The 26,457-nt window shown below is 49.6% G+C and overlaps 2 protein-coding genes across 4 annotated transcripts in view; one reads left to right on the forward strand and one right to left on the reverse strand.

The window, feature by feature from the left end:
* vps13a (vacuolar protein sorting 13 homolog A) overlaps positions 1-25,366 on the forward strand; it is a 31,469-nt gene extending 6,103 nt beyond the window's left edge. The window contains exons 18-72 of one of the 2 annotated variants that reach the window (XM_035536427.2): positions 43-241; positions 401-515; positions 636-772; positions 912-1,044; positions 1,550-1,667; positions 1,846-1,990; positions 2,474-2,558; positions 2,791-2,966; positions 3,251-3,407; positions 3,582-3,661; positions 3,754-3,813; positions 4,208-4,415; positions 4,947-5,063; positions 5,139-5,242; positions 5,690-5,857; positions 6,234-6,541; positions 6,675-6,822; positions 6,968-7,109; positions 7,313-7,437; positions 7,569-7,732; positions 7,973-8,199; positions 8,330-8,658; positions 8,841-9,194; positions 9,442-9,543; positions 9,642-9,794; positions 10,152-10,410; positions 10,837-10,997; positions 11,157-11,260; positions 11,622-11,925; positions 12,080-12,499; positions 13,089-13,193; positions 13,277-13,423; positions 13,506-13,637; positions 13,747-13,880; positions 14,832-14,915; positions 15,461-15,590; positions 16,014-16,243; positions 16,510-16,663; positions 16,929-17,075; positions 17,182-17,263; positions 17,432-17,501; positions 18,009-18,123; positions 18,218-18,331; positions 18,686-18,831; positions 19,696-19,777; positions 19,872-19,985; positions 20,092-20,167; positions 20,632-20,795; positions 21,023-21,068; positions 21,162-21,285; positions 21,526-21,640; positions 23,210-23,295; positions 23,540-23,663; positions 23,903-23,977; positions 24,246-25,366. In XM_035536427.2, coding sequence (XP_035392320.1) covers positions 43-241; positions 401-515; positions 636-772; positions 912-1,044; positions 1,550-1,667; positions 1,846-1,990; positions 2,474-2,558; positions 2,791-2,966; positions 3,251-3,407; positions 3,582-3,661; positions 3,754-3,813; positions 4,208-4,415; positions 4,947-5,063; positions 5,139-5,242; positions 5,690-5,857; positions 6,234-6,541; positions 6,675-6,822; positions 6,968-7,109; positions 7,313-7,437; positions 7,569-7,732; positions 7,973-8,199; positions 8,330-8,658; positions 8,841-9,194; positions 9,442-9,543; positions 9,642-9,794; positions 10,152-10,410; positions 10,837-10,997; positions 11,157-11,260; positions 11,622-11,925; positions 12,080-12,499; positions 13,089-13,193; positions 13,277-13,423; positions 13,506-13,637; positions 13,747-13,880; positions 14,832-14,915; positions 15,461-15,590; positions 16,014-16,243; positions 16,510-16,663; positions 16,929-17,075; positions 17,182-17,263; positions 17,432-17,501; positions 18,009-18,123; positions 18,218-18,331; positions 18,686-18,831; positions 19,696-19,777; positions 19,872-19,985; positions 20,092-20,167; positions 20,632-20,795; positions 21,023-21,068; positions 21,162-21,285; positions 21,526-21,640; positions 23,210-23,295; positions 23,540-23,663; positions 23,903-23,977; positions 24,246-24,293 — 8,146 coding nt within the window. In that variant the 3' untranslated portion in view covers positions 24,294-25,366. The remainder of the gene's footprint in view (positions 1-42; positions 242-400; positions 516-635; positions 773-911; positions 1,045-1,549; positions 1,668-1,845; positions 1,991-2,473; positions 2,559-2,790; positions 2,967-3,250; positions 3,408-3,581; positions 3,662-3,753; positions 3,814-4,207; positions 4,416-4,946; positions 5,064-5,138; positions 5,243-5,689; positions 5,858-6,233; positions 6,542-6,674; positions 6,823-6,967; positions 7,110-7,312; positions 7,438-7,568; positions 7,733-7,972; positions 8,200-8,329; positions 8,659-8,840; positions 9,195-9,441; positions 9,544-9,641; positions 9,795-10,151; positions 10,411-10,836; positions 10,998-11,156; positions 11,261-11,621; positions 11,926-12,079; positions 12,500-13,088; positions 13,194-13,276; positions 13,424-13,505; positions 13,638-13,746; positions 13,881-14,831; positions 14,916-15,460; positions 15,591-16,013; positions 16,244-16,509; positions 16,664-16,928; positions 17,076-17,181; positions 17,264-17,431; positions 17,502-18,008; positions 18,124-18,217; positions 18,332-18,685; positions 18,832-19,695; positions 19,778-19,871; positions 19,986-20,091; positions 20,168-20,631; positions 20,796-21,022; positions 21,069-21,161; positions 21,286-21,525; positions 21,641-23,209; positions 23,296-23,539; positions 23,664-23,902; positions 23,978-24,245) is intronic. The other variant, XM_035536428.2, reaches the window with a different exon arrangement.
* Positions 25,367-25,438: 72 nt separating this feature from the next.
* gna14a (guanine nucleotide binding protein (G protein), alpha 14a) overlaps positions 25,439-26,457 on the reverse strand; it is a 10,718-nt gene continuing 9,699 nt past the window's right edge. For both annotated transcript variants that reach the window (XM_027027249.3, XM_081703508.1), the window contains one exon: positions 25,439-26,356. In XM_027027249.3, the coding sequence (XP_026883050.2) occupies positions 26,166-26,356 (191 nt within the window). In that variant the 3' untranslated portion in view covers positions 25,439-26,165. The remainder of the gene's footprint in view (positions 26,357-26,457) is intronic.

The raw sequence follows: 26,457 nt of genomic DNA on the forward strand, positions 1-26,457 counted from the left end.
GTGTCCTTCCTTGCTTTGACCTCCTCCTCTGTCCGTGTTCAGGATCACGGCGCAGCTGTCGTCGTTTGAGGTGACGGGTCTGCCCCGCAGCCAGGTGGCGCCGACGCTGCTCTCCTCTCGCCGCGTGGTGGAGGAGAACAAGCCCCTGCTCACGCTCATGTTCGAGACCAACCCCCTGGACGCCGCGGCAGACCAGAGGCTGCACGCCGAGTCGCAACCGCTGGAGATCATCTACGATGCTGTGAGCGGGTGTGGGTGGGTGGGTGTGGAGGTGGGTGGGCATGGGTGTGAGAGGCAGATAGAAACACAGAATGCGTTAGAGCCTAAACCTTGACCCAGGGTGTAGGAAGTACCCAGGATCGTCGGTGAGATCTTCTCATCACGGCTCTGGCTTCTGCAGATGACCGTCAACAGCCTGTCTGCTTTCTTCATGCCCCCCAACGACCTGCAACTGGATGAGCTCACCAACGCCACGCGTGTGAAGCTGGAGCAGTTCAGAGACAGAACATCGACAGGTGTGTGTGTCTGTGTGTCTGTGTGTGTGTGTGTCTGTGTGTCTGTATGTGTTGGCCAGCAGCCCACAGGATTCCTTTAGAAAGCTAAACATTTGCATACCGTATGTGTGCCTACTGCAGGACTCATGTACATCATTGAGACACAGAAGGTCCTGGATCTGAAGATCAACCTGATGGCTTCATATGTGATCGTGCCCCAGATGGGCTTCTATGTGCCCCAGCACAGCCTCATTATTCTGGATCTGGGCAACTTTCAGGTGAGGCTGACCCAGGGCCTTTCACTGCACACTGGGCCTCAAGACCAGCTAACAGTAAATAAGCAGGCACTCCTGTGAACCACAGGACTTGGAGTCTTTACTACCCTGTGCGTGTGCGTGTGCGTGTGCGTGTGTGTAGGTGTCCAGTCAGAGCAGAGCTAATTTACCCCAGCTCTCAGCAGGAAGCAGCACCATAGAGGATATTATGTCTCGTGCGTATGACAGCTTTGATATACAGCTGAGCAGTCTGCAGTTCCTATACACCAAACCAGGTACAACACACACACACAGACACACACACACACACACACACACACAGAACCCAAGGTTTCCCTGCAGAATGTTGTTAACCACAGTGCCACACTGCCTCTGCCTGGTGCCATCTTATCGTGACACACACAGTGCAACGCCTGATTTATCAAAGCAGGCCAGCATCTTCCATTGCTCCATGGTTCTATTGCCTGTTTTTCCTGCTTGCGACACAACAGCTTCAACAACTGACCGTTAAACAGCTGACTAATTTACGCAATAATATACAGACACCACTGTAATGAAATAATCCTCGTTACTCACGCCACCTGTCAGTGCTTTTATGATTACACAATATGTCTCTCTCTCACTCGCGCGCGCACACACACACTCTCTCTCTCTCTCTCTCTCTCTCTCTCTCTCTCTCTCTCTCTCTCTCTCTCTCTCACACACACACACACACATTCTCACACACACTCTTTCTCACACACACACACACACACACCTATCACCTGTGCCCTCTTTTAGATGGGAACTGGAGGAAGGCTCGGAGGCAGAGGGAGTCTGCCCTGCACATCCTGGAGCCGATGGATCTGAAGATGGTGTTCAGCAGAGCCATGGTGGTCACTGACTCCCGAATGCCGAAGTTAGTGTGTGTGTGTGTGTGTGTGTGTGTGTGTGTGCGTGCGCGTGTGTGTGGACCAGTGTGTTAACGTGGTGCTGATGCGCGCGTGTGTGGTAACGTGCTGATGCGCGCGTGTGTGGTAACGTGGTGCTGATGCGCGGTGTGTGGTAACGTGGTGCTGAGCTGCTCTTCTTCTGAGGTTTAAGATGTCCGGTGAGCTTCCTCTGCTGTCTCTGCGCATCTCTGATGACAAAGTCCGTGGTGTTCTCCAGCTGATTGAGAGCATTCCACTTCCTGAGAGTCGCCCCACGCCTCGGACCACAGCACAGCAGGTTACGCCCAAGGTGTGCGTGTGTGTGTGTGTGCGCTCTTTAGACACATCTAGTCACAGTGTTTCTTCTTGATTCTTACTCTATGAATGGGTGTGAGTGTGCGTGGGTGTGAGTATTCTCAGGTCTGTCTGTGTGTGTGTTTGTGCTTGAGACACACCTTTAGTTGAGTCACACTATTCTTTCATTATAAATGGGTGTGTGTGTGTGAGCATTCTCACGTCTGTGTATGTGTGTTTATTTAGGTGTGTGTACGCATGCGTGGTTTAGACACACGTTTAGTTAAGTCACAGTGTTTTGTTCTTGATTCTTACTGTGTGTGTGTGTGTGTGTGCATGCGTGTGTGTAGGTGTGTGTGCATGTGTGTGTGTGTGTTTGTATTCCCAGGTCACATGCCTATGCAGTTCTTTCGTTTGGCGCTCTAAATGAATGTAAAGAATACAGACAGTTGTTCGTGTTGGTGTTAAAACATGCTCTGTTCTACGTGTTCACAAACAGAGTGTGAAACAGAGAGACACTCCCCAGCTCACTCCGAGAAAGCCTGCCTTGGCTGACCTGCGCTCCTCAGTGATATTCGACTCAGGTTAGACGCACACTTGCACAAAATGTATGAGTCAGCTGCTAATATTGAAATAATATTAATATTAATATTAAAAATCACACATGCTGCATACGTTTAGCTGAACGGATTTGTGCGTGTGCGCGTGTGTGCGCGCGTGCGCGTGTGTGCGTGTGTGTTTGTGTGCGCGTGTGTGCGTGTGTGCGTGCGCGCGTGTGTGTGTGTGTGTGTGTGTGTGTGTGTGTGCTGGCGTCAGGCTCAGAGGAGGAGCTCTTCTACGACGCCCCCAGCTCTCCTCTCGAGGATCTCCCATTCTTCGAGGCCAGCTCTGGGTCTCTGGAACAGCGTGCCTCCGTAAAGAGAAGATCTGCGATAAAACAGGATCCCAAGAAGAACATGACCGAGTTCTTCATGAGCTTCGAGATTAGCAAGGTGGGCAAAGACCAAACCTGATCACCGTGAGCCCCAACAGGGCTAAAAAAGATGACAAAGCAGAAAAGCAGTGGTGAAACCTGAAAGGAAGGAGTGGAACTACAGATATAATGAGGCTTGTCTTGTTTACCGCCTTTTCCGTGACAAAAGGCTTCCACCTCTGAAACGACTTCAGTTTGAGTTAGCGCTTCATTCCAGTGGAAATAAGCCTAGTGACGAGTGCAGGACCAGTCGGGTGGTAACGGGCGTCCGTGCTGATTTCTCCCATTTCCGTCCTGCGCCAGCTGTCCATCCAGCTGTGTCACCTGGCCGCCGAGTGGGAGGAGTCTGTGCTGCTGCTTCAGATCGAGGGTCTGGGCACCCAGCTCAGCCTGCGCACCTTTGACATGACCTCATACACCTTTCTGCGGGAGATCTGCCTGGAGTGCTCACAGTACATGGGTACGGAGGACACACCTACTCACACCATTCCCCAACACACACACAAAGTATGACTGTGGCCCTGTCTCAACCCCGACAAGCACTGGCAGCCATCATATATTGCGATCGTTGTTTAGACACCATCTTGCGTTTGTGTGTGAATGTGTGTGTTTGTGCATGCGTATGTCCGTATAGACGGCGAGGATGAGAAGGTTCACCTCATCACCACGCTAGACAACACAGAAGACGATCTGCTCTCCTTGGAGTACATCAGAGTGAGTGTTTGAAGTGTTGTTGTGGACCTGGAGGGCCCGAAGATGCCCATGAAGTTTGCGTGTTATTGATCTTGGATTTTCTTCTTCTCCAGGCGGACAAGAACGCGCCAGATTTCAGTTCCGTGTACAAAAACACAGAGCAGCTTGTTAAGGTAGGTCCAAGCACCAATGAGAGGCTTCCATTTTTTTCTGAAGGTTGGCTCAAGCACCAATGAGAGGCTTCCATTTTTTTCTGAAGGTTGGCTCAAGCACCAATGAGAGGCTTCCATTTTTTCCTTGAGGTTCGCCAAAGCACCAATGAGAAGCTGCCATTTTTGTTTAGGAACGTGAGCCAGAGTAGTGATTGGCTCAGGACCCAATCTGACTGGAGTGCTTCAAAAGTAGCCTAGAGAACAAATTCATTTTTATGTGTTCACATACTCATAGAAAAGCCATTACACTGCATTTCAACTGTAACACTTCTATTATTCATGAATTTTAAGTTTAAATGTGTTACTGATTTGTGTGTTTTGTTCTGTGCTGACTGACCTGTATGTCCTGCTGCAGGTGAATTTCTCCTCGTTGGACGTTCACCTGCACACGGAAGCCCTCCTCAACTCCATGAACTTCCTGAGCAGCCTCCTGCCTGCACCCACGAAGCCAGCACCGGGCACGCCGTCCTCCGCGCCGCAGGAGGACGAGGACGAGGGCGGGGGAGACAGAGACGCCTCCGAGGAAGAAAAGAAGGAGTCGTCCGCTGTCGCCAAGAGACCCGGTAGTGGTGCCCTTCGTTCGTGCGGCGCGGCAGCGTTCACTATTATCCGGATCAGCAGGGCTTCCGTGGCATGTTGACGGTCCCAGGGACTCCACAGCGTTCCGCTAACATCATTTTCCTGTATCCTATGGAGTGGACATCACTGTTTATTTGGTGGAGGCCACTGTGTCCCTCACAGAGAGCCTCTTTTTCGCTTGCATAGCAACACCAATTGAAACCTGGGTTGAATATCAACGCTGTATGTGTCCCATCTGCCCCGCTGCTGAATGGTGGATCTGCCCTGGTGGATCTGCCCCGCTGCTGAATGGTGGATCTGCCCTGGTGGATCTGCCCCGCTGCTGAATGGTGGATCTGCCCTGGTGGATCTGCCCCGCTGCTGAATGGTGCATCTGCCCTGGTGGATCTGCCCCGCTGTTGAATGGTGTATCTGCCTCGGTGCATCTGCCCGGCTGCTGAACGGTGCATCTGCCCCGCTGCTGAACGGTGTATCTATTTCCTTTTATTTGATGTCTCCTTGTTCTGTCTGTGCAGTTACTAAGAAGTCAAAGTTTGAGGACATTGTGAATCTGCACATCAGAGCAGATCTTTCCTGTCTGAAGGTCTTCATAAGAGGAGAGAAAGCCAGGATCTCTGAGATCAGTATAGAAGGTCTCTCTCTCTCTCTCACTCTCTCACACACACACACACACGACTCTAGAGTAAAAAGGGTTTGTCTCTCTCTAGGTCTGGTGTCTGAAGTGCAGATGAAAAAGAAGTCTGTGGAGATCTCAGCTAACCTGAAGAACATCATCATTCTAGACTGTGACCAAGAGGCTCTGTACAAAAAGGTAGAGACTTCAGTGGGATCCAGAATCTCTAGAACTGTGTAAGGACTCTACAGCCGGGTCTGACACAACCGCCACAACTCCCAGTTACGACACACAGCGGTATTCACGACGCGACACGTAAATGAAAAAGAGAAATCTTCAAACTATGGGTGGAGTTCAGTCTTCAGCATCTGGGCCATTCGCACTGTCCAGGGTCCCTAATCTCGTTCACTGGTTACCATAGCAACTGCTAAAGACCAGTTCAACTTCCTAGGAAAAGGAGCCAAGATGCATTCAAACCGTCGCATAATGATACCGTGACACAGCTGTGTGTCGTCACTGACAGCTTATATTTAGAGTCAAGACGTTTTAGAGGGCCTGCGTGTTTCCTTTCTTTTACAATTGATTAAGTTTTTCAAGGGTTTTGGGTACATGGCTATGTCTGACTTCAGTGCCTGGATGGTGCAGGCAGTGTCTATAGCAGGTAAGGAGGTGTTCGACTTCTGCATGGTGAGCTACGTGGACGCCACAGAGGGCGAGGCCTACACGGACATGCGGGTCGTGGACACGCGTGTCCGGCTGACCGTCGGCTGCATTCAAGTGATCTTCCTCAACAAGTTCATCTCCTCTGTCCTGGTGAGTGGTCGGTCCGCCACAGAGCTGTCCGTTTGTTGGCAGAGCCAATCGAAACGCAGCACACAGGTCTCATCAAGACGGATATGATTGGCAGTATTGTAGAATAGAGCCACCTGTGAAGAAACTCTCTTGCATATCTTTTGCGCTCTCTCTCTCTCTCTCTCTCTCTCTCTCTCTTCCTCTCTCCCCCTTTCTCTCTCTCTCTCTCTCTCTCTCTCTCTCTCTCCCCCGTCCCCCTCTCTCTCTCTCTCTCTCTCTCCCTCTCTCTCCCCCTTTCTCTCTCTCCCTCCCTCTCTCTCTCTCTCTCTCTCTCTCTCTCTCTCTCTCTCTCTCTCTCTCTCTCTCTCTCTCTCTCCTTCTCCCCTGTGCTCTGCAGGCATTCATCAATAACTTCCAGGAGGCCAAAGACGCGCTGGCCGAGGTGACGGTACAAGCAGCAGAGAAAGCTGCGACAGGCGTGCTGGAGCTGGCGGAGAAGAGCACGCGCATCGCCCTGGACGTGGACATCAAAGCGCCCGTCGTCTTCCTGCCACAGTCCTCTGTGTCCACCAACGTCATTGTGGCCGACCTGGGCTTGGTGACGGTGAAGAACCGCTTCGAAATCGTCCCATCTGAAGCTCACGCGAAGATCCCACCCATCCTGGACATCATGGGCGTGGCGCTGAGCGATCTGAAGATGTATCGGTGGGAACACCAGACTGTGATCTCTTTTGCTTTATTTAACGTGCTGGCGTTAAAATGTGATATTTTAACGTTTTTTCCCATGGTCGTGAAGCTTGAGCTGAGAAGGTGAGGGTTCTGACGTTTGTGTGTACAGAACCACGTTTAAAGACGGACAGTTCCAGAGTGAGATCCAGATACTGAGGCCAGTGAACATGGAGCTGTCAATCAAGCGCAATCTGGCTGCCTCCTGGTACCACAGCATCCCAGACATCCAGATCACCGGATACCTCAAACCCATGAGTGTAAGGGGCCTGTGGGTGTGTGGGGATGTATTTGATATGTTTTAGTGTGCAGTGTGTTGGTTGTTTTTTATATATATATAAAAAAAACGTGTGTGTGTGTGTGTGTGTGTGTGTGTGTGTGTGTGTGTGTGTGTGTGTCCTATAGCTGATTCTGAGTCAGGAGGACTTGACTGTGGTATTGGGGACTCTGAGTGAAAACCTGTCTGAGACATCAGATGCTGTTCCTACTCCAAAAGGCTCTGATAAAGCAGAGAGTGTGTCTATCAAAGACTCGCAGGGATCTGGAGGTACACACACACACACACACACACACACACGTGCACACTTACACTCATGCACATGCACTCATTTACCTAGAACCATATATATACTTTATGACTGGTCTCTGGAGTATGTAGGTGTTTTCTGGGTCTGGATTTTGAGTGGTGTACAGTGCACATGTGATCAGCCTGACAGATGTAAGGTTCTGTGGACCCCGTGGCTTCCTCAGGCACCACAGTGGTAACCGCAGCCGTGGTGGAGGGCCAGAAGGTGACCAGGCTGAAGAGCAAGCTAACAGTCCTCTTCAAGTTCGACTCCATGACCCTGGTCCTGTACAGCCCGAGTGGAAGTGAGGTAATACACCTGGAGCAGTGACAGTGATGTTCCTTAGAGTGAGGGTGGGTGTGGCTGGATATACAATGAACAGGCTCAGTACGGTGTGTGTGTGTGTGTGTGTGCGCGCGCGCGCGTCCATGTCCATCCAGATGCTGGACTCGCGCGATGAGCAGCTAAAGCTGGCGGAGTTCACCCTGGGCACCATCACCGCGGCTGTAGACATGTTCTCAGACAGCTCTATGAAGGCCTCCATCAGACTCACCGAGTGCCTGCTAGACGACAAAAGGAAGAGGGTCAAAATGATCACTTCCAGGTGTGTTAACACACCCACGGGCACCTTCATAAGGTTATTGTATTACTGTAGACTGACCCACAGAACATATTATCATGTTCCATTTTTTTAAATGCTTCCCCTTAAATATCAGTATTAATAACACCATATATAAATGTGAATGATTACCATTGGCGGATCATCTTTTATTTCACAAACGTACAGCACACATGTGTTTGTGTAAATAATTTGTCTGTGTGTGTGTGTGTGTGAGTATCTCAGGATGATGGCCATGAAGAGAGGCTCAGAGCAGAGTGTCATGGTGGATGTGAGCTACAGGCAGGGCCGGGACGGCACCACCCTGGAGACGGTAGTGCAGGACCTCTACCTGTGCGCCAGCATGGAGTTCCTGCTCACCGTGGCCGACATCTTTCTCAAAGCCCTGGCGCAGGGCTTCTCTAGCCCAGCCAAGGGCAGCAAGCAAGCCTCTGTCACCAAAGACCCTGCAGGTTATAATCCCAAACTCCTGCTTATAGTGGCTTTAATCCTGCCACCACAGACACAGGTTATAATCCCAAAGTGGTTTTATCCAAAGGACGTGTAGAGAAGGCACTGTGATGTGTAAAAATCTCCTCTCAGCTCCCGTTCAGCCCGTGGCAGTGAAGACGGAGATGAACGTGGTGGTGAGGAATCCCGAGATCGTGTTCGTGGCCGACCTGACGCGCGCCGACGCACCGGCCCTCGTCATGACGACACAGTGCGAGCTGGTCATGAAGAGCGACCCAAGCGGGCAGCTGATGACGGCGGCCGTCACCGAGCTCAAGGTGGTGGCGTGCCCCTTCATGCGCGCGCAGGCCGAGAGCAACTTTACCACTGTCCTGCAGCCGTGCCAGGTGTTCTTCACCAGCAAGCAGCTGGCCGGCCAGCCGCAGGCCATAGAGCTCTCCATCAACTCTCTCACCCTCAAGGTACGTCCGCTACGTTTGCCTGCTCAGAAACACTGACAGTGAATGGTACAGTTTTTCAAAGGGTCAGGGTGAAAAACTGTTCTCTTTATCGCTCGTACTTACGGTGGTTAAACTGGACCCTTTAAACTGACCCGGCTGTGATAAGTAAATATGGTGATTTTCCTCGGCGTTCTTCCTCCTAGGTTTCCCCCATCATCATAAACACGGTCATCACCATTCAGTCTGCGCTGACCCCCACCGCCGAGACGCCCGAGGAGCTGGAGAGCCCCGTGCCCCCCGACCTCTGGGAGCGGCGGGACTGGCGTGACCTCAAGCTCTGGTTCCTGGAGGAGGAGAGCGAAGAGGATGTCAGGTCCCTGGTGCCCCTGGTGCCGCAGGGTGAATCCCTGCAGCTGCGCGTCGCCTCCATCTGCCTGACCCTGGAGGCGGGCGTGGGCCACCGCACCGTGCCCATGCTCCTGGCCAAGTCATCCTTCCATGGCGACGTGAAGAACTGGAGCACCCTCATCAACCTGCACTGCCACCTGGACATGGAGGTGCGTGCTCTCTTCTGCACCCTCTCTCCGAGCCGCTGCAGATCCCTTAAAGCAGGAATCTGGAACTCGAGGTCCAAGTGCACTCCAGGGTTTTGATATGACCGGCAGCTGACTGAGGAGTTAATGGGGGTTGGGCGGGGGTGTGGGGTTAGGGGGCGTTATTCGTGAATACGTTAGGACTCGTCTTTGTCATCAGTTCTCTAGGAATTTTGGAGTTTTGATGGAGCCTGTTGTGGGTGTGTTGCAGGTCAATTATTACAACGAGATGATGGGAGTGTGGGAGCCTCTTTTAGAGCCCCTCGAAGATGAGACCAAAGATGTGTTCAGACCCTGGACCCTGGACCTGAAGGTCTTAGTACAGGAGAATGTACTCAGTCTCAAAAAACAACACAGACGCACGCCATGACTGCAAATGCACTTTTTTTCTTTCTCTCTCTTCCGTCACAGATGAAGAAAAAACCGGTGAAGGGTTCAGGGACGTCCGATGAGGTGGACTACATAGTGCCGGATTACAAAACAGTCATTAGCATTACTAGCAAAGACCAGCTCAACATCATGCTGTCCAAGTGCGGTCTGCACATGCTCAGTAACCTGGGAACGGTGAGAGAGCTGCTTTTGTCTTGACCAATGCCCCATCCGTCCTCTGGACATCAGTTCATCCTGAAATAATGAATCCAGTCCAGGAGCCCATGTTCTAGACCAAGACCGTTCTTAAACCTAAACCAAAAATGCCTTCTACTTGTGAATCTCCACTAAAGTTACAGTTTAGTCCAAGACTAGACTAGAGACTACTGAAATGGACGTTAATCATGTTATCCCCAATCCAAGTTAGTTCTCTGTTAATGCTTGTTAACAATACTGACATCTTTTGGTGAAGCGTTCCATTAAGGCTAGTGGTGGAGTCTTCTGATTGGTTGTCGGCAGAGCCTTCTGATTGGTTGACCCTTTCGCTCCCAGGCATTCGCCGAGGCTGCCAAGCAGACGGCGGAGTGCTTCCAGCGTGACCAGGCCCCGATCGTGGTGAAGAACCGGCTGGGTCTGGCCGTGGCCGTACTGCACAGCGAGGTGTTTAGGCCCATCGGGAGGGAGTCCGTGGGCCGCACGGTGGAGCTCCAGGACGGCGAGAGCTTGAACATGGACTATACGCTCACGGCCGCTGACGCCAGCCAGTTTGCCGCCATGACCAGCCTCAGCAGTGAGAACTACATCCAACCGAGTGAGCCGACCCGTTCACGCGCAGTCCAGACACGAGAAACATTCACTCCTGGCCACAGGAAATTTAGCCAAAGCACACTAATAATCTACTGTATCTTAATAGACTGTGTTAGTCAGAATAAAGCTCTGTGAGATTAAAGAGGACCTTGGCAGCCTAATGCTTATAACTTTATTTTTGGGGTCTACTAGAATATATTTACATGCTACAGTGTATCAAACACACATTATTTTTCTCATCTCTGTTCACCCTCTGAAAATGTTCTGTTAGAGCTCCTGTGTATTTAAGCCCCCATTCCCAGTGAGCCCAGTGTGTTCTGATTGGTCAGCCCACCTGCTCCAATCTGATTGCTTATGCTCGACGGAAGGTGGGCACTAAGGACCGGGTTCGATTGCGAGTTGTCTGAAAGTGCTGTCCGGACGGTTGCAGCTCCGGTGGGCCACACGACAGCCGACATCATCCCCCTGATCAAAGTGGGCCGGGGCGTGTACAGTGTCGTGCACCGGGGGTCAGGTGTCACCCGCTTCTTTGTGTGCCAGATCTACTCCAACGAGGGCAGCAAGTTCGTCAAGATCCGCTCGCCTTTCCAGGTCATTGCTCTGTCTCGCCTCCAGACACGTGTTCAGTGCATGCTTAGCCTGTTTTTAGCCCGTCGAGTACAGGCTGCGGACGCGAGTTCTCTTATTTAAGCAAATCCGGGTCCACGCTCGGTTCTAAGTCAGGATTTCCTGATCTTCTGCCGATTCCAGATCGTTAATCACTTCTCGGTGCCGTTCCGGGTACTTGAGGGCTCCTCGTGCCTGGGTGTGTCTCTGCCCACAGAGGAGTTCTGTGTCCCTCTGGGCTCCTACAGGTCAGTGACCACAGATAACCAGTGCAGTCACACACACTCACCACAGCTGACCCCGGCCTGTTTCTCTGATGCAGAAGCACGCTGCTGATTTACATGATGTTAGGACCCTCCTTTCTCCTCATGAACTCCTAATGCCTAATGTCTTGTAAATTCCTGAATATATCAGGAATATCCCCTGGTATCAATATCCCCACTGTGTGGTGCATGTCGCTTTTCTGTTGACCAAAACAAACCCAGATTGATACCTTGTCACCTGATATTTGTAAATAAATATTTCTTTAGTCTGTAATGATGCAGAACACCTGAAGGAATGATACGCTGGCTTCATGTACTGATCTCTGCACACCCCCCCCCTCCCCAGGGCAGAGCTCAGCTTACAGCCCGTAACCGAGGGCAACGACCAGTACGGTCGCTCGGAGGGTTTCAGCTACGATGAGGTCAGTCAGAGGCCTGGCGACTGCCTGGAGAGCACTTGCCGCCACTGTGGAGATGATGATGATGATGATGATGACACACGCGTGTTCAAGATCAGCATGGTCCCCGTCCTGGATGCCATGCTGTCCCACAGCACCCAGGAGAACATCGACAAGCCGTTTGTCCTCCACCTGTGGCCCACTGTGCTGCTTCGGAACCTTCTGCCGTACCCCATCACCTACAGATTACTGGTACAGGGCACAGACCGCGTTGCCAAGGCCAGCGCGCTAACGAATGCTAATGTTTTAGCTTTTATATTCTAACTCGCCGATGCACTGTTCGGTTGTCATAAAATCGGTTGTTCTGTGTTATTACATTACGGTGCGCGCGTCTCCGGCGCGGCAGGCTAGCGGGAGCCCCGCGCCGGCTGTGCTGGAGGAGGGCCACTCATGCCATCTGCACACGGCCGTCATGGACCACGCCAGCCTGGAGCTGAAACTCCTCGGCTACCTGCAGCAGGACTGGGAGGCGCAGTACCGCCTCCGCAGCGACCACGAGGAAATTGGCTTCATCACCTTCAGCTCACTCCGCGCCAACGAGGAGCTGGACGGGGACATCTCACAGGCGGCGCTCGACATCGCCGTCCACGTGAAGAAGGAGGCGGGCCAAGCGGTGGTGGCTGTCCACTCTCCTTATTGGATGGTGAACAAGACGGGCAGGCTGCTGCAGTACAAGGCCGACGACATCCACCGCAAACACCCCAAGGACTACGACATGCCCCTCCTCTTCTCGTTCAAACCTCGCAACTTCCTGCAGAACAATAAGGTTTGCAGGGCCCGCGCAGTATGCAGAGGGGGCGGATCGGATCAGATGTGTTTTTGACTCATAGCGCCTTCTTTAGATCAGACATGTTTGACACATAACGCCGCCTTTAGATCAGATGTGTTTTTTGACTCAGTGCCCTCTTCTGATCAGACGTGTTTTGACTCATAGCGCCCTCTTCTGATCAGGGGTGTTTGACTCATGGCGCCCTCTTTAGATCAGGGGTGTTTGACTCATGGCGCCCTCTTTAGATCAGGGGTGTTTGACTCATAGCGCCCTCTTTAGATCAGGGGTGTTTGACTCATAGCGCCCTCTTTAGATCAGACGTGTTTGACTCACAGCGCCCTCTTTAGATCAGACGTGTTTGACTCATAGCGCCCTCTTTAGATCAGACGTATTTGACTCACAGCGCCCTCTTTAGATCAGACGTGTTTGACTCACAGTGCCCTCTTTGGATCAGACATGTTTTGAGTCATAGCGCCCTCTTTAGGTCCGATGCTTTATGTCTCATAGCGCTTTCTTTTGATCAGACGTGCTTTGACTCATAGCGCCCTCTTCAGATCAGACGTGTTTGCACGCTTTTGCTCTGCAGGTCCGCTTGATGATCTCCGACAGCGAGTTGTCGGACGATTTTTCCATAGACACCGTGGGTAGCTACGGCGACGTCAAATGCAAAGGACGGGCTAAAGACTACCTGGTAAGTCATTTGTAACGTTGTCTTCAACCCACGGCCCGAGCCCCTAGGTGTGTTTCGTCCTGACGTGTCGCGGTGGCGTGCAGGTGGGCGTGAAGATCGACGCCAGCAGCTTCAGCCTGACGCGGCTGGTCACATTCCTGCCCTTCTACATGCTGGTGAACAGAACCAAGCACGTGATCCACGTGTGCGAGGAGGGTCAGGAGAACTGGACCGAGGCCCAGCCTGGAGAGGTGGGCCACCGTGTGAACCCGCGCACCCACCCCGTTCGTCCTGACGCCCCCGACGTGCTGAAAGGCCAAACTCTCTTTGCAGGCCGCCGTTCCGTTCTGGCCAGGACGGGATTCGAAGAAACTTGTGGTGAAGGTGGAGGGATGTCAGTCGACCGCTCACGCTGTCGACTTCCACACACCAGAGAACTGCCTCCTCCTGCACCTCGACAACACTGTGAGCACCCCTATGCCCCCCCCCCCCCCACACACACACACACACACGCGCGCGTGCGTATAACGGCACACGTTCATCCGTGCACTTGGTCTGTGGTGTGTGTTCCTAGCTGGGTGGCATCATTGTGGACGTGAACCTGACGGAGCACTCGGCTGTGATCCGGTTCTCCGACTACCATGACGGAGCAGCTCCCTTTCTTATCATCAATCACACCAGGGACCAGACACTGGAGGTCCACCAGAGGTGAGTTCTGTCACACCAGGGACCAGACGCTGGTGGTCCACCAGAGGTGAGTTCTGTCACACCAGGGACCAGACGCTGGTGGTCCACCAGAGGTGAGTTCTGTCACACCAGGGACCAGACGCTGGTGGTCCACCAGAGGTGAGTTCTGTCACACCAGGGACCAGACGCTGGTGGTCCACCAGAGGTGAGTTCTGTCACACCAGGGACCAGACGCTGGTGGTCCACCGGAGGTGAGTTCTGTCACACCAGGGACCAGACGCTGGTGGTCCACCGGAGGTGAGTTCTGTCACACCAGGGACCAGACGCTGGAGGTCCACCAGAGGTGAGTTCTGTCACACCAGGGACCAGACGCTGGAGGTCCACCAGAGGTGAAATCTGTCACACCAGGGACCAGACGCTGGAGGTCCACCAGAGGTGAGTTCTGTCACACCAGGGACCAGACGCTGGAGGCCCTGACCATGGAGGTCCACGAGATGAGAGCTCCAAAGGGCCTGGTCCAGTGGCGTGGCAGTCGAGTTCTATTATAATGTACCAAAAGTTGGATGAAGGCTTTTTTACTTCATGTGTGAGGTCTGGAGCCCAGGCAGAGTAGCTTAGCTTAGCATAATGAATGGAAGTCAGTTGGAGATTCTAGCTTGAGCCTCACAAGTACAGAGGTAGCATATGCATTTCAAGGAGTCTTTTTTTAATTTTTTTTTTTATTTATGTACATTCATATCATTTATTTGCTATTTTCTGTTTTTTTTTTGTGTGTGTGTTATTTTGTGGTATTTTGTTTTAAGTATTAATTATGCTTTCACTATTTATTTGACTTGGTGAACAAGGAAAACATGAACAAAACATCATCATACTGTTCACTGAGAATATTAATATAGATTAGAGCCATTTCTTTTGTTGGTTGGCTGTACAGTTCTATTAACATTATCCGTTACCTGCCTTGTGTCTGTGTAGTAAAGAGCAGGGGAGCTCCACTTGGCTTTCAGACGGCATTCTGGATCTCCCCTTACCACTGTGGGATGAGAATGTGTCCTGCTGGTACACACACACACACACACACGCACGCACGCGCACACACTTTCCTCTGTGCAGAAACATCCAGAACAGGTTCTGATTTTCAGGGGGTTTGCTCTTTGTTGTGCTTCACTATTGCTGCTTGTTAGACCGACACCTTTTGGATCAAACATTCCAGTTTCTTACTTCTCCTGATTTGAGTCCTACCTTTCCGGAGACGGCTTCCTCTGTTCTTTCTCCGCTTCTTGGTGGTCTTTCCGAGGGAGGCTGGATGTACCGGGCTACTGGGCTGCGCCCCCCCCCCCCCCTCCCCGTAGTGCAACCACAGAACCGCATGCTCTGTCCAGGCCAACACTGCCGAGCTCTGAGCTGGCAGGCGTGCACTCTTGCGCTGCGCTCGCTTTCAGAAGACAAAAACAATCCTACTTTCTTCTGGTTTTTTGTTCCAAATCTAGTTTCACACGCATTCTGTCCTGGTAGAAACGCACGGCAGGGTCAGTCAGATTTGACCGGACTTGCCGGGTGGTTTCACGCGGGTCTGAAGTCTCTCTCGTCCCTCCCTCTGACAGCTCCGAGAAGCTGGAGAAGGGTGAACTTGGCCCCGGTCAGGCCATGTACTACACGTGGGCAGAGCCAGCCGGGTCCCGTGTGCTGCGCTGGAGCTGCTCCGGCTACAGTGGCGAACTGAGGAACGAGGAGGTGAGCACCGGGGGACGGAGCCAGTGCTCGGCCGATAGTGTTCTGAACTGAATGTGGAGTTTTGATGAAACCAGAGCAGCTTCAGTTCAGCCTTGTGTTCACACTGGATATTCCGGTTTCAGTTTATTGGTTTTAATTCACATTGTACTGCGAGTACTGTGAGTAGTTCAGCTAATTAGTTCAGAACAGTATTGAGTAGTTTTTTAATTTTGAATTTTTATTATTATTTTATTTATCTACTCTTTGAATTTGTTTGGTTATGATTTTGTACCTAAAACACCACTGAAAATGAGGTTTAATTAGTCCGTAGTTTCCATAGTTTCCAAAGAATGAGAACACACTGACAGAGAAAGTCTCCAGCATAACTAAGCTCAGCCTAAACGATGGAACGCATTCGTCTTCCGTGGCCTCCCTCCACCGTAGGACCTGCTGACGGACATGAAGGACGAGGGAAAGCTGTTTGTCCTGTCGTTTTACGAGGGCCTCCAGCGGGTGGCGCTGTTCACCACGGAGCGGCGCGTGTACAAGCGGCTATGCGAGAGCGAGCGGGTGGAACTGGCCGAGCAGGAGATCAGCCTCTCGCTGCAGGACGTGGGCGTCTCGCTCGTCAACAACAGCACCAGCCAGGAGGTGGCATACGTGGGCATCACCAGGTGGGCAATGTTACATGCTTACGTCAGCACACATTCATATCTGCCCAAAACGGATCAAAATGAATTATGCAATATGAAACTTCTATATTGTACAGTATAAAACACACGAGACAGTATGTACAGTATAATACACCGTAGATGAAATAAATCTACAGTGGATGAAACGTGTATTTTTATAAAGCATAGAAAGATTAGGTTTCTTTATTTTGGGCGTGTGTGTGTGTGTGTGTGTGTGTGTGTGTGTGTGTGTGTGTGTGTGCATGCAGCTCTGACGTCGTGTGGGAGTCCAAGCCAAAGAAGAAGCGGCGCTGGAAGGTTCTGAGCGGGAAAGACGCGGCAGTGTTGGAGCGCCAGTACCAGGAGTACATGGAGAACAGTCCGGTGGACTACTTCATCGCAGACCTCCACAATGGTTTCCAGGTCCGACAGCATCACAAAGAGTTAAACATCCTTAGGGACCGGAGTTCACATTCAGTATCATTCTGACAAAGACCAACCATCATATGTCAACAAGAGCAAAGTATCAACCGGAGTTTTTATTTGTTAGAACCTCTGACACTCTTTTTTTTTTTTTTTTTTTTTTTTTTTGACTGTGTTTGTGTCTGGCTTCGTCCCTCTGGCTGTCTCTCTCTCCCTCTCTCTCTCTCTCTCTCTCTCTCTCTCTCTCTCTCTCTCTCTCTCCCAGGTGTGTTTCACCCCTAATGGCACGGACATGCGCATCCTGCAGCCGTATGACGCCCCTGTCCGGAGGAACTTCCTGCCTGCGCTGAAGGTGGAGTACAGCGTCTCTGCCCGTCAGAAAGCCTACCGCGTGCAGATCAACAGGATCCAGGTACGTGCCCACGTGCCAGGACTGCCCCGCCCACACGATGCAGAACCACCATGTAGCCAGGCCCTGGCTGCCGGTCCTGGCTGAATATCTTCTCCCGTGTCCTCAGATCCAAAACCAGTTGCCAGGTGCCATTTTCCCCTTTGTGTTCTACCCGGTCAAGCCTCCCAAATCTGTCAGGATGGACTCGGGTGAGAAAACACGGCCCTCCGCCTCTTCATATAGACGTGTTTTTGACTCATAGAGCCCTCTTTAGATCGGGCGTGTATTTGATTCCTGTGTAATGACGAATGACCTGCCACTAATGCTGGTATGAGTATGGTAAATAAATGCTGATGGTTATTCTCTTTCGTTTAAAGAGGTGAAACCACTCACTGACGTCAGCATCATAACAAGAGCTGCCGGACACTCAGACATCCTCCGCATCAAGTGCGTGTCTCTCTCTTCTCTCGATTAAGTATGAATCTCTTTTTCCACCATCAAGTGTGTGTCTGTCTTCTTTCCATCTGTTTCTTCCAGATTTATTTGCAGTGCATTTTAGTTCTGGTGTGTCAGCATAGTGTCGTAATCTTACAGTCATATGTCATGCAGGCAGTGGCATTTTCCGTACAGGTCGTGTGCGTCAGCGAATGACCGTTCTCCGTACAGGTCATATGTCACAGCCAATGACCATTCTCCGTACAGGTCATATGTCACAGCCAATGACCGTTCTCCGTACAGGTCATATGTCACAGCCAATGACCATTCTCCGTACAGGTCATATATCACAGCCAATGACCGTTCTCCGTACAGGTCATATGTCACAGCCAATGACCGTTCTCCGTACAGGTCATATGTCACAGCCAATGACCGTTCTCCGTACAGGTCATATGTCACAGCCAATGACCGTTCTCCGTACAGGTCATATGTCACAGCCAATGACCCTTCTCCGTACAGGTATTTCAAGGTGCTGATTCAGGAAATGGACCTGCGTCTGGACCTCGGCTTCCTGTATGCCATTCTGGATCTGTTCACTGCTGAAAACGCCGACACTGTCACCTCTGAGCAGGAGGTAGCAGCACAAACACAGCGCTTCCAGCATTACAGGAAATGACATGCCCTGTGTTACTTCACTGCAGAACTTGTTGTGTGTGTGTGTGGCTTAGGTGGAGCTGTTTGGGAAGGATATCGAGTATCTGAAGACTGGACTGAACCACGTGTCAGCCACTGACACTTCCCCAATCAGCCTCTTCGAGTACTTCCACATCTCTCCCATTAAGGTCTGTCGCCCGGCGATAGAATTTACAGCTGTACGATCACATTGCGATTTTCAATTACATTTCTGCCTCTGGTCAGGGAGTTTTAAGGAAATTAAGTCAACTTAATTTGCTCACAGTTTTGTGTGTGGTGATGACCTTGGTGTATTTGTTGTGATGTCCTTGCTGTGTTTCTTAATATGACCTTTGTGTGCGTAGCAATGATCTTGGTGTGTATGGTGATGACCTTGGTGTGTGGTGTGTTGGTGTCACCACGTGCATGCCTGTGGTGATGACCGTGTGTGTGTGTGTGTGTGTGTGTGTGTGTGTGTGTGTGTGTGTGTGGTGATGACCTTGCTGTGCGTGTGGCGTCCACAGCTTCACCTGAGCTTCTCGCTGAGCTCAGGCGGAGAGGATGGGAACAAGACAAAGAGAGAGACGGAGGTGATTCCTGTTCAGTCGCTGAATCTGCTGCTGAAGAGCATTGGAGCCACGCTCACCGACGTGCAGGACGTCGTCTTCAAGTACCCACGCTTATTCCACACGCTCCGCACTTCACACATTGTCTTCAGAGAGGTAGCGCAGGTGTTTCTACTGACATCACACACAAGCTGAATGAAGCCTTGGACCGTAGCAGCAGGCTTCCGTGTGCCAGTTCCCTGGCTAACGTTACCAGTTACCGTCTAATTATCTGAAACTAAACAAATGTGCAGTGAATGTGTACCTCGACTTTCATGGTTTGGTTTATCTGGATTTGAATTATAATAAATGGGAATTTTTTTTGAGAGCTTTGCAAAAAAAGTGCAGACATGTAGGATAGAAAATATAAAGAAAAATAAGTGCATAAAATCTATGTATTATTTTGTAATTGAATCATTTACTACCATAATTATATAAACAATTTTATTATAAAAAAGTTCCGTTTTGTGAAGCGTTTGTCCTCTAGTGTGGGCTATACTGTCGCGCCTGGGTTTGGAGGGTTGAGGGTTGTTGTATTGGGCAAGCGCTTCCACTGCAGTGCCAGCTGAGTTTGTGACTTCCCTGATCTTTCTCACACTAGCAGGCCACTCAACCACAGTGTCAGTTAGAAGTTGTAAATTGGAGCTTGGATTTGACACGCAGTGAGAGGCAGCCTGACCGCACGGGCTTTCCTCTAGAGATGCTGCTGCCTCCCTCTAGTGGGATAACAAACGTAGAAACCTTTTCTGACTGTGTAGAAAGAATAGCGTAAATCAGAGTTGGTTTTGTACGTCATCATCCTGTGGGGAGTCATGTTTCTTTTGGTGAATATGTGAAGTTATCCTGTGTTGTCCACACATCTTTCAGTGTGTGTGTGTGTGTGTGTGTGGGGCGTATAACGTTTGACTCTGTACTGCATGCGTCTCCAGGTTGGCTTTCTTTGAGCTCACCTTCCAGTTCCGCACCACACAGCAGCTGCAGTGGGAGGTCATCCGTCATTACTCCAAACAGGTGACCTTCTGTCCACCACCTGCCACTCATGTTCCTGGTACGTGTGGCTAGCAGACGTTGTTGGCACTCATGAGGGTGGGTGTGTGTTTTCCAGGCTATCAAGCAGATGTACGTGCTGGTGCTGGGTTTAGACGTACTTGGCAACCCATTTGGCCTCATCCGTGGTTTGTCAGAGGGAGTGGAGGCCTTCTTTTATGAGCCCTATCAGGTGAGGGACTGCACGCATGAGGGAACCTGTCGTGCCGACAGCTGATCCAAATCGCCAAGCGCAGCGCTGCATTAGTAAGGACCTCTTTTCTGTCGCTGTTCCTCAGGGAGCCATTCAGGGTCCAGAGGAGTTTATGGAGGGCATGGCTCTGGGAGTCAAGGCTCTGGTTGGAGGTGCAGTGGGTAAGAGGCTGTTTTTTGTTTTTTAGACACAAACGTCATACCAAGCACGCATGTGATAAAAGCCTTTTCTGTGGTAGTTGTAACTTGACCCCGCCCATCCCTCTGCCCATCCCTCTGCCCATCCCTCTGCCCATCCCTCTGCCCATCCCTCTGCCCATCCCTCTGCCCATCCCACTGCCCATCCCTCTGCCCATCCCACTGCCCATCCCTCTGCCCATCCCACTGCCCATCCCACTGCCCATCCCTCTGCCCATCCCTCTGCCCATCCCTCTGCCCATCCCACTGCCCATCCCTCTGCCCATCCCACTGCCCATCCCACTGCCCATCCCTCTGCCCATCCCACTGCCCATCCCACTGCCCATCCCTCTGCCCATCCCTCTGCCCATCCCTCTGCCCATCCCTCTGCCCATCCCACTGCCCATCCCACTGCCCATCCCTCTGCCCTTCCGCTCTCCGGCCCCCAGGCGGTCTAGCAGGTGCAGCGTCTCGCATCACTGGCGCCATGGCCAAAGGTGTGGCGGCCATCACCATGGATGAGGAGTACCAGCAGAAGAGGAGGGAGGCCATGAACAAACAGCCTAGCGGCCTCCGAGAGGGCCTGACTCGTGGCGGCAAAGGACTCGTCTCGGTGTGTGTGTGTGAGTGTGTGTGTGTGTGTGAGTGAGAGTGTGTGCTTGCTGTTAGCATTATCATGGGTTTTATCTGTTAGTAAGATTATTGTAATCATGTGGCAATCATGTCACACTGGCCTGCACAGTGTAACATTACGACACGTTGTGACCCAGTGTAACATTAGGGAATATGAGAGGTTTTGCTGCTGGTCGCACTAACTCCTGTAATCCCTTCCTGAAACAGGGATTCGTGAGTGGTATAACAGGAATTGTCACAAAGCCCATTAAAGGTAAGTTAGTTAAGATAAAAAAAAGAGATTTAATTCCAAAACTATGGAAATCGAATTCTACTGTACAACAATATTGTGTGTGCGCGCGTGTAGGTGCCCAGAAGGAGGGAGCAGCAGGTTTCTTTAAGGGCGTTGGAAAAGGCATTGTGGGAGCTGTTGCTCGACCAACAGGAGGCATCATTGACATGGCCAGCAGTACCTTCCAGGGCATCAAGAGGTGTGGGGGAAGGGGGTGTGGTGTGTGGGGGGGGGATGATGAGCCCACTTGCTGTTTTTTTTTGTTTGTTTGTTTTTGTTTGTTTGTTTTTTAACTTATTTTTCAGTTGCTAAATTATTTATTTACTATTTATTATAATACATTTCCGTAGCCTTAATTAAAGGTGCTCAAATCATTACAAAGAACATCTAATTAGTGAGACATAAATGTGCATATTACTGTTATGGTCAATTCCTTCAGAGCGGCAGAAACATCTCAGGATGTGGAGAGTCTGCGACCTCCACGCTTCATCCACGAGGACGGCGTCATCAGGCCGTACAGGGAAAGAGAGGGGATCGGCAGTCAGATGCTACAGGTGACGCCTTCACGTCTAACCCCAGACAAACCGACTGGCGCACCTACAGGGTGCCTTCAGAATCTCAGCAAAAGAAGTATTTATTGTGTCTTTATCACTTTGACGTGCAGGGAAGTATCTTCATGGTAATTATGGTTTCCAAATTTTAAAAATGCAAATCATTTTGTGATCTCGATTGTGTCAGAGAGTGATGTTGAAAACATCCTCAGTCCGAACATCATTAATATCCACACAGAGCCCAGTGAGGGCTGGAACATGCTGAGGTCATTTTGTAGACCACTAATGTGGTCAGCATGTTCAGGTGAGGTGTTTGAGACGTACACAGTATTTTTACTTGGGTTGGTGAAAATCACAGTACTAACTAAAATATTCTTTAATAGATTTTCATATTTCAGAATGAAAGAATGAACGAAGATTGTACAAAATTATACTAAAGTAACGTGTAAGGTTGTTGTAAGTGACGTATCCTTTAGAGGTTTTGTTTGAACTGGCAAATAGAATAGAATTATTCAGAATTATTTTTGGAACCACAAATGCATTTGTTTGCTGGTTAATTTGACAGGATTTAAAATGATTAAGATGTAGTAAAACAAAATGCCAGTTTGCCATTACACATTTAACAAAGCATTTGATTCTGTAGTGCTGTAAGCAGCAAATTCCAAATGACCTTTAATGTGTGATGACTAACACTGGTGCTAGTCATTTCCATCCATTGTGGTATTGCTAGTAGATTTGGTGCCGTATTTATTAAGTAGTGGCTTAAAGGCCAGATGCAGATGTTAACATGCAAGGGCTCGGGGTGCTGCGAATGTGTAAGCGTAGCAGCGTCCTCTGACTCTCATTTTTCTCCTCTCTCCTGTCGTATTTGCAGAAAAGAGTGCCCGTCGCCGGGTGGGGTAGCTTTGACAGTGACGAGGACGAGAATAAGCACAGCTAGACCAGTTGCTCAGGCCGACCATCCTGAGTCTGAATTTGTCAGGGGACTTGTGACTGTAGCACTGTGCTTGTTAGATAATGACACAGGCACCATAACTGACCGAGCCAGCCAGCTGGAAATACGACACGGCACGTTCACCCTGTTTAGATGACAGGGCAGATATGATACAGACAGCCTACGTGTGGACCCGTTACCACAGTGGATGTTTGATTTCTGCTGATATCACTTTTGTTGCATTCTTAGTTTGATTTTTTTTTTTTTTTTGTTCTGTGCCAATCTGTTTCTTCATATTATTTCACATTTGTTCTCGTTTTTCCAAATAAAACCATTTGAAAATGCATGTCTCATCATTGCCATTTCCACCCGCCTGTGCTGTTTTCCATGTCTTTGTGTTCTTGAATTTAAAGAGCAGTGCATATGTATGCGTGTGTGTGGGGGGGGTGTCTGACCTTTTTATACTGATCTTAGAGATGGCTTCCTCTCACCTAAAACCTTCAGGCAGGAAATAGCTGCTCGGTTGTGCAGGATCATAGTGTTGTTCTTCATGCCATCACCATTACACCAACATCTTGTTAAGTGACCATTTTCTGTTCTGTTGTTTATGTTTAACCAGTTTCTCTCTTACATTTTAGAAAATTGAAAATGGCAGATTTGCAAAGTACAGGTACTTTGCTCATGCCAAGATCAACGAGTCGGATTTCCTGATGATCACCAAAAGGTATATGGCTCTTCTGTTTGCTTGCGAGGGATTTGTGTGGACGTTGACTCCTGGATATCTCTGCCACTCAGTTCCGTATTGTTAGCCAATCAGATCAGTATATGGATAACTGCCACTCTGAGTTCCAATCAACTCATCCAAGAGCATATAAGCACAGTGTAACCAGTTAAGCTCAATGCATCTTCACTGCCACGAGTCAGAGTTGAATCACCACTGCTAAGTCACCACCCCGCTGCTCGTGCAGGGGGATATTTTTTGTTACCAAGGGCACTTTCGGTCAGTTGACCTGCGAGTGGCAGTATCTGTTCGATGAATTCACCAAAGACCCCATGATCGTGGAGGAACGCCGCCTACGCATCGAGGCGAAGGTACGTAAGCCCCTCCCACAGTCCGCTCTGCCTCCAAGGCCCTAACCCAACCTCCGTGTCCAGTCACATCAACACGGGGAAGGCTAGCGGCTGCGTGGCCCAAACACAGGTTAGGGCAAGGAAAGGGACCTGTAAGAACCATTTAAATGAAACTGAGGAAGCCGAGTCAAGGAAACAAACTTCTAGAATAAGTGGTGAATTTTTATTGTTTTTTTTGTTTTGGTTTTTTTTCTTCACAGGAAAGAGTTAAGTCTGTGTTTCACGCCAAAGAGTTTGGGAAGATCATCAACTTCAAGACTCCAGAAATAGCCAAGGTATGCCAACACTGCTGCTGGTGTTCACAAACCGTAAACAGTATTTACAAGACCACCTGTCCCCTGCTGGTCCAGCCAAGGCGGTGTACACGCCGTGTGGTACCGGGGGTGTCGTATGGGGCGTGCTACGGAGATGGTGTGCGTGCGTGTTGGGCTTCAGGGTGGAGAATCTGAGCCTTCACAGTCCATTTAAGCTCATGGTCTTCACATGATCGGCCAGTGATTTGGGAGCCTTAATCCTACACTAACATTTTATTGTTTTCCACAGTGGGTTCTGGCCAGGCTTCAAGACGCTAGGAAAAATCTGCCAAAATAGCGCCCCTTATGTGGACAGCCGCCTTAAGAAAACACAACCTCTCCACACCCCCTTTAATGTGTGCCTTTAATTATATGCAACCAACAGAACACTGAACATTTAATGTCCTGTGAGCTGGTCACTCAAACAAACAACAACTGAATTTGTACCATTTGTTATAGTGACTGTTGGACATGTTTGTGTGTAATTTTGTTTACATATTTTGCCTTGATTTTTTTTTCCTCACAGCCACTGACTTGAATGTCTTTTGTGTAACTCCAAATCTCTCCATTTTCTGTAAGCACATTGTCTGATTTATTTTGTTAAGAGAGCCATACGATGAAAAGATGAAAGGAAGTGTTTGTTATATAAGTTTAGAAAAGACTTTATCGAGCTTATCTGTTTTACATTTTACCTGCTAGTCCAGCATCTGTGCTCATCGCAAGCTGCAAGTTTTATCCAGTCACTGTACAAAAGAAAAATGTTTCCCCAACTCCTAAAGGATTTCCATGCGCTGTCACATTCCTTCCTGCTAAGGTTCAAAGATTCATCCTCACAGATTCATCCCTCTGTTAGAAACTGGTTTATTCCTTCAAAATGTGCCCCGTACCAAGTCATTAAGATCGCATTTGCGAACACGACCAATGTGTAAGTATTTAGCTGTTTGATGGGAACCTAGATGACGAGTAACACTAACTTCCCTTCACCTGCAAAGTTTAAAAATGTTTCTGTTTGTCATGCACTGCGAGAGAACGAAGATAAATATCCTTGTACTTGTGGCTTTTGCATGAAAGTGTTTCTTTTGGGGTTTGGCCGTCATTGATAATAAATGACACTGTTTACAGCTGCTCAACACGATTGTACAGTCAATTTTAGGTGGCTTTGGTAGCTACTGGTGGTCATTGTCAGCTTTCTTCTGTGTCTAGACTCTACCTTTAACCACGAAACTTAAATGATGAAGCTCAGAGATATGCAATAATAACGTATTGACCTATTCTGGCGGGTAATGCAGAATTCCCTTCTTAATCACATTTTCATTGGTTTCCTGTGATTTTTAACTGAGTATGCAAAAAGAATAAATGTATTTTGATGAACTGTTTTGATTTTGTGCACTCAAACATTTGTTTACTGTTTTAAGAAACTTTATTTGTTTACAGCAGAGTGAAGACACTAGTGTGAGAGAACAAGTTTTTATTTGTTAAATCCAGATCTATCGTTCAGTTTAAATAGAAAGACATTTTCAACATCCATTAAAACTTTGAATTCAGCTTAGCTTGGATAACAGAAAAAGGTGTAATTTAGCAAAAGATTTAAGAAATAACTTAAAAATCTGCATTATCATTTAAATTATATGTATAGTATAAATAACAGACAAAACTCTACAAATGACTAATTGGGTTAATGCGAATCCAACTCACGATAAGGCACATCATCAAACGCGTTTTCTCCATAAAATCAGTTTTTGTACATTCAGATGGATACAAATGTAAACACTTGTGTCATTTCACGCTCAGTCAAGAGCCACCTGGGTTGAGTTGCGTATTCTCTTTGTTCAATTACCACGCCGGTTCTTTACGCGTACCGTTTGTCAGGGACTACGGGATTTATTCCTGCGCCGTTCATAAATACCCTAAATGTCTTGCTGACTCCCTTCTCGCCATCGGAAGTGCGCTTGTCTATCTAGTCTAATACAGTGAGGAAAGGCAGAAAGGGAAAAGCCTGTTCACACCCAGAACAAGGCCACAGGGAAGCGGAAGCTCGGTCAGACGGATTGCTACCAGGCCTCTCGCAAACGTACCGTCCAGATTCGGCTTGTGGAGTCTCGCCCCCCGGGGTGTTGGGGAGGAAGAGGTTAAGGCTTTAGTGGTGAACTGAGCTAAGGCTCAGAGTTGGTTAGACTAGATTGAACTCCTTCAGGTTGATTCTCAGGATGGTGTCCTTCACGGCGGCGAAGACGAAGCGGATGTTCTCCGTGTCTGTGGCACAGGTGAAGTGGGAGTAGATGGTCTTCTCGCGATCCGGGTTCTGCTCCTGGTACATCCTCAGGATGAACTCTTGTGCTGCTTTCGGGTCATTCTGGGGACCTACACGCAGAGCACGACAGACCGAAACATATCTCTGGATGGGACATCCAGAACCATCAGACACTGCTGTCTACTTCCATTTTCCTTTGGCCCACCCCTAC

The sequence above is a fragment of the Electrophorus electricus genome, chromosome 20 (assembly GCF_041902795.1).
Source record: "Electrophorus electricus isolate QZ-2024a chromosome 20, ASM4190279v1, whole genome shotgun sequence".
Classification (NCBI taxonomy): domain Eukaryota; kingdom Metazoa; phylum Chordata; class Actinopteri; order Gymnotiformes; family Gymnotidae; genus Electrophorus; species Electrophorus electricus.